The sequence below is a fragment of the Jaculus jaculus genome, chromosome 5 (genome assembly GCF_020740685.1).
Source record: "Jaculus jaculus isolate mJacJac1 chromosome 5, mJacJac1.mat.Y.cur, whole genome shotgun sequence".
NCBI lineage: Eukaryota > Metazoa > Chordata > Mammalia > Rodentia > Dipodidae > Jaculus > Jaculus jaculus.
In genome coordinates this window covers 115,160,551-115,168,439 of record NC_059106.1, presented here as the reverse complement: position 1 = coordinate 115,168,439, position 7,889 = coordinate 115,160,551, and the positions used below count along the sequence as shown (strand labels likewise).

The window sequence follows — 7,889 nt, the reverse complement described above, 5'->3', positions numbered from 1 at the left end:
AGCGGATGGGGTTGGGGGCGGGGGAGGGGAAATATTGGTCCATTAATGAACCTACAGGATCCCAGAGCCCAGAAATACTGGGATTTCCCCAGGCTGGAGTGGGTGCGGCCGCCTGGGTTCTTTGAAACAACTCTTTGAGGTTGAGAGGGCGGGCTTGAGACGGACATGCCAAAGCAGAGAAGAAAATAAGTTCGGAGTGCGGCAGGGGGAAACCAGCCCCAAATCAACGAGGCTTTCGTCACCGACCCCAGCACTATTGGCCTAAAAGAGATCTGTTCTTCTCCCAGGGAGTAAAGGAAAGAAAAAAAAAATAGCCTTTTCCCGTGGTTCAAGAGGGAAATTACCCACTGTCATGCCTGTAAAATAACCGTTTATTTAATAGTTTTTGTTTAAAAAAAACTCCAGTGATAAAAGTCCTTTACCGATGGTCAGCATAAAGTGCCAGTCGCAATACAACGCCCGGCTCCCGGCGGGCTGCTCCGAGCTGTGGAGCTGGGAGCGGAGATTCGGCCGCTCCAGCCCGGGGCCCGAAGGACTTGCCCAGCGTGTGAGCAGCGCGGGAGCCCGGAGGAGGCGCCCAGAGCCCGCGGTCCCTGGGGCGGGACGTCTCAAGCAGATACACGGGGGTTACACTTGCGCAGGCTCCAGGGTGGGGATGGGGCTGGAGACACGAGGAGAGGCTGGAAGCTGCCTGCGCGCACAACTTCTTTTCTTCTACCCTCTCCGCAGTCAAGAGTTTACAAGCTTATATGGTCAACGGAAGAAGAAAAAATAGTAGAGAAAACGTATAAAATAACAATAGAAAAAAAAAATAAAAGTAATACTTCTGGGAGAGGCGCCGGTACCACTCCGCGGAGCTTTCGCCCCTTCTTTTGAAATGAAGTTTCCTTTCCGCCACGTGAGCACAACCCTTGGGCCAAGAGTTTAGCCGCGTCCCCGGGGAACCGCCCAGGCGGTCGCAGTCACGGCCCCGGGCGGAGCTCCGGAGCGCCGCGTGCGCTGGGGACCTCAGGGACACTGTTAGGTTGAAGGAGGATCCCAAGAGCCCCTGCCGCCGCCTTGGAGAGTCGCCTCCAGCTTTGGGTCCTTCTAGAGGAAGGGGTGGCTTGGCCCCGGGCTCCGGGGGACCACAGGCTCTGTTTTCTCAGTCAGCACTTGATCTTGGAGGTTTTGAGCTCCTTCACTTGTGAGTGCAGCGTCTTGTGGACAGCCAGAGTCCTGGACTGGCAAAATCCTTTTCCGCACTCTTGACACTTGAAGGGCTTCTCTTTGGAGTGAATGTATCTGAGGGCAGAGACAAACAGTTAATCCTTGCAACATAATGCAGTGTTGTTTATAAAGGCTTTCCAAGATTCCCCTCCTAGTGCTGTGAGGTGCTTGTCAGCAAAGGAGCTGTGGGAGACCCAGTGTGTTTGAGGCACAATGCCCAGTTAGTGGCTAGTGTACGGTGGCAAAAGGGGAAGCCTAGGTACCATGTGAGCCCCAAACAGACCCCAGCAAACACAACCTGCATTCCTGGGGCAATGGATGAGCACTCCTCCTTATTAAGGGCTGACTCAACCGAGATGAGGCAGTTCCCAGAGCTGCACTACTCAAGACTATAGGCACTAGCACAAGTAGTGATCAAAACTGCATACTGGACAGCTCTGGGGATGGAGGAAGAAGCCAGGAGACGGGGCCTTCGGTTCTATTCAGCTCCATCTGTCTTTAAGCCATATCCCAAAGTCTATGTGAGAGACTCTTAAGGTTTCCTTCATGATTTTAGAGAAGACCCAGAAGTGGAAGGAGGCTTAGAACCACTAGGGGATCTCATGAACCTCACTGGAAAGGGCGCGAGGTTGGGGGAGTGGGGGCGGGGGCGTAGTTCTTTCTTAGGCCACAGGCAACCAGGGTACCCGCAGTGCTGCACCTGTGATCTCGTAGGTGATCTTGCCTCCTGAAAGCTTTGTGGCAGATGTCACAGGTATAAGGTCGCTCATCAGTGTGCGTCCGCTCATGGATAAGTAGGTTATAGGACTTGGTGAAGTGGCGGCCACAGAACTTACAGACGAATTCCTTCTTGGTCTTGGAAGGGAGACGTCCCCTCGTGGGCTTTTTTTCTGGGGATAACTTGGTCACGTCCAGGAGGGCACCCAGCCCACCAGCAGGGGAGCCAGGACCCTCCCCACGGCCAAGTTTGGTCGGATCTTCTTGTGTGGCAGCCAAGGCCAGGTTGGCAAAATCAAAGCGTGGCTTGGTCTTAAGCGCTGGACTGCTTCCTCCAGCAGTGATCTCAGGCTTGGGATGGATGACGTGGGGGAACCATGGAAAGGCAGGCAGCTGGAAGCGCGCGTCTACCAGACTGGACACAGCGCCAGGCACTTTGGAGAAAGAGGAGCGGGGCAAGTGCATGGCCGGGTAACCAAGCGTCCACTGGTGCAGGTGCACCGCATGCAGCGCACTGAAGCCATACAGGTTGGGCAGGTGGTCCGAGGGCACTGTGGGCAGGCCATTGACTGCCTGAAGGAAAGAGTAGTTGGTGAGCTGCAAGGATGGGTGGATGGGCACAGGTGCTGGCAAGGTTTTGCTGCCCATTATGGTGGCTGAAGCTGTTCTCAGTATCAATCTGCAAAGAAAAGAAGGGGAGGGGAAGAGGAAAACAAGTTCAGGGCAGGTCACCTTCCTCCAGAACTCCAGCCCAGTCACACCCTTTCCTTCCCCTAAGGCAGAAGGTGGGAGTCTAAGACCCCACCCATGAATCCGACTGTCATCTCAAAACAGATGGGAACACATGAGGCCAGTGAACCCTCTTGTTCAAACTCTCCATGATGTACAAACGGCCTGTGTCAGAGCCATACTATTTTGATAGGGAAACCAAATCCTTAGCAATGCAACCAATTAATGTGGTCAGCTGTAAAGACACAAATACAGGAGTACTGGCAGGCAGGCAGGGACACTCAGCATTCAGGCCAACTTGGAGACAAACAAAATCACTCCTGCAAATAGAATTGGGAAGCATGCTTGCGTATCCATGTACTGACAAACACAGACACACATTCAGAAGCAGAATTAAGAAGAAGGTACTCAAATTGGGACAGTCAGTGTTTTACAGGACAAAACTGTACAATATGCATGGTCCATCATACATGATGAATCTCTACACATTACACGTGCGTGCGCGCGCGCGCGCGCGCACACACACACACACACACACACACAATCCTTCTAGCTCCTGCATGTTATTGTCTTTTGGCTGACCAATTTTGCTTCCAGAAGCCAAGGAAACCATGTTAACTTCTTTAAAAGTCTCACCTTTGACCTTAATTTTATTGTGGTGCGTTACAGTTAGTGAACCTCTCTTTGTCTCTCTCTACTGCGACTTGCAGGCTAACTTCATACCACAACCTTTGAGGGGCACCGTCATATCAGTAATGGTACTGACATCTATTTTCACTTCATGTGCTACAAAACATCTGCAAGTCCCTTCTGTGTGAAAGAGACTGAAGTACTTTCACCATAGGAAAGAAGAGCAGGGTTTTTGAATGCTCGGGTTGTGTATGTTTGATGAGATTCCTGGGCAAACAGGTCAGTGTAGGTATAGGCAAAAGTACTAATACTTGGCCTTCACTACAGTGCTCTATAAATACTCCAAATATAAGGTTCTAGACAAAGGTCATAGGAAAGCCATGCCAAAGTGGCTAGGAAAGTAAGGGGCTGGCATGTCCCGGTTTCCTGTGCTCCTGGTCCTCAGCCCACATGGAAAGCCTGGGCTCTGCAAAGAGGACTTATGCCTATGCCTCTTTCAGACACTCCTAACTTGGATTTATTCAGTGGTGGAGAAAAACAAGGTGGAAAGCCACAGACCCCTGGGAGAGTTCTGAGCTTGGAGTTACTCTATACATCACTGTCAGAGCAAGGACTTTATGACTCCCTTCTTCTTTAGCCAGTGTCAGTCTCCTGTTTCTGGTTTCTTCCTAGACTGTATGCCTTTCTCTGTTTCTCAAATTTCTCCTGTAACCTGGAGTATCACATGTATCCTTCTCCTCTAGGGTGTGCCAGCTGCTTCCCACTTCATGGTAACAGACTCACCCTACACCCTTCACCACCTTCAGGCCCAAGAGCAAAGTGCAGGCATGGACTGAGTTATTTTCACCTCAGTGCTTCTCTAAAATGCCTGCCCCTGTGCAGGAATGGCAGAGCCTGTTCTGAAAAGGAATGAAAATCCTGTGCACATAGAAATCCTTTCTGCTAGGAGCTGGCAAAGAGAATGGCCATGGTATGGTGGGCTCCAAGGAAAGAGGCATTTCTGGGCATGGGTGCACAAAATACCAGTAGCTGGTAGGGATGTCCCTGCAATTAATTAAGCCACAGTGTTGGGGGGGGCACACATCTGCAGAGCTCCAGCTTCATGAGCCAATGTGAAAGACCACCATAGAGCCTGGACACCAATCTTCTCTATGGCTCAAAGAACAAGACCTCACTGAGCAAACCAAAGCAATCCCAGAGCTCTGTGACAAGGGAAAGCAACATACAGGTGGACCAAAGAGGAAATTTGGACTCTGGTAGGTGGAGAGGGAGAGAAGGCTGATAACGTCAAAGGTGTCGTAGAATTTAGGAGAGACCAGCACTGAGATTCCAGGTACAGAAAGTCAGACCCTCATCGCCTCTTCTCTGGAGCTGCCTTGGCTAGCTAGAAGATCACACTAGCTTCTTTAGTGCTGCCCCCATACAGAGCCAAACTAGCAGCGGTGGCCACAGGACTCTGATGAACAGAGGCCCAAGACTGCCTGGGCTGTGGTGGTAGAACCCACCAGCTTCACCGGGCCTTTCCTCTCCTGTCCTCAGGAGAGTCAAAGATCCCATTGGCCTTGGAAGCCTGAAGTGAGGTGTCTGCTGCCATCAGAGTTCCTCTTTCCAGGCTATCTGCCCGATCTCATTTCCCCCAGCACTCCATTTATTTTCCTAAATAGCCCAGCCAATCTTATTTTCTGCAGTTTTCAAAGGCCAAGGCTTCCCAGGCTCTCAACAAACTTTGCAGTGGACGAAATTCGTTTGAAACGTGTGGCTCTTTACACCAGCACCAAGAATGGGCTGAATGTACCCCCGTCATAGGTCAGCTAAGAGGAAAACACAATTTCTCTGTATGCCTCAGCAGCTGGAGAGGATGAGAGCCCCAGCCCGTCCTCCCCAGCGTCAGTGGCCCTGACCCCAGTTGCAGTGTGAACACTTTCGACCTTTTAGAGTCCCTGAGATCCTCTCTTCTCAGTCCCAGCATCCACTATTCCGCCAAGAGTTCGAGCCTCAGATTTTTGTAGTATGATAGTTCCCGACGCCGAGGAATAGAGGCAGTTTGCGCCACGGAGAGTGGTCTGTGCTGCACTGGCGTTTGCATCCCTGGCGCAGAGGAGCGCCATCCCGGGTCTGCCAGCAACCCTACGTAGAGCATTAATGAAGTGTACAGAGTCTATTAAAGTGGTTTATTCGGGGCTAATTGAGCGTGAGTGAGTTAACTGCTTGCATTAATGAAGACGGAGCGAACTCCGTGAAGGAACCCAGCAGCCGCCCAAGTCTTTGACATGGAATCCCCAACAAGAGTGGTGACAGGCATCCGGACCCCTGTCAAGAGGACTGACCAGCACAGATGCTTCCGTAGTATTTTCCCTACAAACGAGATCAAAGGAACCCACGGGAAAGCTGGCAGTCCTGCTGCAGGTGAGATACCCGCTGTGTCCTGGGTGATTTGCTCTCCAGTCTTAACGAACTGGCAGTCACTTCCAGAAGCCTAGGATAGACCATCTACCCACCAGTCAGTTACTTCCCAACACCAGCCCATGTCTTCCCTGTGAGGCCGTGAACCCAGGAAAGTCGCTTCGCACATGGTTCTGTTTCCAGGAGCCAACATGCAGCTTCAAAACCGGGTGAAATTTATCGAATGATGGCAACAAAGAAACCCCTGCTGCGAGTTTATGTTCCGGAGCCCATCCCGCTAGTACCCGAGCTGTTGGAACCGCACTTATTGAGAGTTTTCATTCTTACCCGCGACATTGGGTAGGATATTAGTTCAGTAGCCAGCGACCCTCACCTTCCCTCTCTCCACAGATCTCCCACCTTCTCCCGCAGGCTGGGTTATGGGGCAACTAGGGAGCACAACAATTCTCTTCACACCCTCACCTCTGAAAGACAAACTGTTTCTGTTTCTGGGGCGTTCGCTGGTCTCCAACTGGGAAGCATTGTTCATGTCCCCAGCATGCCTCCTGGAGCCTGGTACTAGACGGGTTATGTTCCAGGCCTGAGCACAGAATTCATCCTATAGAAAATATTTTAAAACCCAGAGCCGCAGCATGAGGCAGGCTTCAGACCCGCAGCCCCGAGCTTTTAGGTGTAAGTGGTCTTGCATCTATTCTAAGGGAAAATTCTCAAAAGACAAACTCACTCTGAAGCGCAACAGGGCTTGGGAAGTGCACCTGTCCCTGGTGCGGTAGGCTCAGGCCTTGACCATTCGCTCACCCTTCTCTGTTCTCAGCGAAGGCAAAAGGGCAGACCGAGCCAAAGGAACGTCTCGCAAAAGTTCGTGCTTCCTGAAGTTCGCTTGCTTACAGGGGACCCACAGACGGGCATCCAAAGTCAGCGGGCTCTCTACCGCCACTCCACCGCGGCCAGCGCGGCTGCGTTCAGTGGTGAAAGCTATCCATGTCCTCCCCCAGGTCAGAGGCCAAGGACCCCACAGAGTAAATCCCTCAGCTGCACCACCAACTTCCCAGAGCTACAGCTACTCTCACTTTCACAATGGTCCCGCAGCCAGCGTCTGGCTAGAGGAGCTTCCTTTGGGGACACTGAGAAAGAGAAGGCGCCCGCAGTTCACTGGGAACCCCCGGGAAGTTGCCCCATCCCAAGCGCCCGAGCTGCAGTTACCTTGTTCCGCCGCGGTCCCGGGACCAAGCGCGTCTCTGGGGCTCGCTGCGCGCGACCCGGGAAACCAGAGATCCAGGAGCCCAACAGCACCCCTGGAGGTCTGGAATCCTGGGGCGTCTCTGGCCGCGGGGACTCCGGGCGCCCGGCACGCGGGAGCGCTCTGCAGCCGCCGGCTCCTGCGGGCCAGGCCGGGCCGGGCGATGGTGAGCTCTGCTCCAGGCTCCCCTTCAGGGTCTGAACCCAAGTGGGGAAGAACGAGCAGGGGAGAAGCTGAGTTGCGTCTCACACATCCCTTAGCACCGAGCCGCCTACTTATTTTAATTCACCACCCTCCCCCCCCCCTCCGCCCCTTGCCTCAGGATTCCTCCCCTCCCTCCCCTGCCCACCAACCCTGCCCTGCGCCTGCGCACTGAGCAACAAAGTTTTGCTGACCCGGGCAGCAGTCTTTGGCAGCTGCGCTTGCTTGGCCTCAGCTTCTTGAGACCTGTGTCCCCTCCCCTCCGATCCCAAGGGACCCTTCCTGCTTTTTAGGGCTACTAGAGGAAGAAGCTCCTAGCAGGACAAGATTGGGCTGGAACCGCGCGTTTTGGAGTTTTGTGCGATTCGGAAAGCAGCTTGTGAGGATGAAGGTGCGGAGGAGCTGTGGGTGTGGGGACACCCGCACCATAGCATTGCTTTTTGCGCATTCTGCAGCTGACAGTTATCTGTCCTTTCAGAAACGCGTCCCAAAGGTGGCAGCCCCCTGGTGTGACGCCCAATCAAGCTGGAGGATCGGAGCGGTAATGGTGGCAGAGCTGGATAGTTCCAGGTGAGGGAAGGACCAAGGTTATCAACTCCAGAGAGAAAAGAACGTCCAAGTGTTTGTGGCTGACCCCAGAGCATGGGATGTGAAGTCCAGCCTGAAGGTACCCGGCAGAACGCATGGAAAGATGACAAAGACCCTTTTTTAAAAACTAGGACCCCAAACTCTCTGGGATTCCACCCCAAAGCCCAATTAC

The 7,889-nt window shown here is 53.1% G+C and overlaps 1 protein-coding gene across 2 annotated transcripts; it reads right to left on the bottom strand.

The window, feature by feature from the left end:
• Positions 1 to 353: 353 nt before the first annotated feature.
• Positions 354 to 7,122, bottom strand: Osr1 (odd-skipped related transcription factor 1). Of its 2 annotated transcripts, XM_045150145.1 has the most exons (4): positions 6,892 to 7,122; positions 6,151 to 6,286; positions 1,910 to 2,605; positions 354 to 1,284 (listed from the first exon to the last, which is right to left on the bottom strand). In XM_045150145.1, exons 3-4 carry the CDS (start codon positions 2,572 to 2,574, stop codon positions 1,149 to 1,151), a joined length of 801 nt encoding a protein of 266 aa, XP_045006080.1. In that variant the 5' UTR covers positions 2,575 to 2,605; positions 6,151 to 6,286; positions 6,892 to 7,122; the 3' UTR covers positions 354 to 1,148. The 2 variants fall into 2 exon arrangements, with proteins under 2 accessions (XP_045006080.1, XP_004663834.1); XM_004663777.3 differs by lacking the exon at positions 6,151 to 6,286.
• Between the last annotated feature and the right edge of the window lie 767 nt (positions 7,123 to 7,889).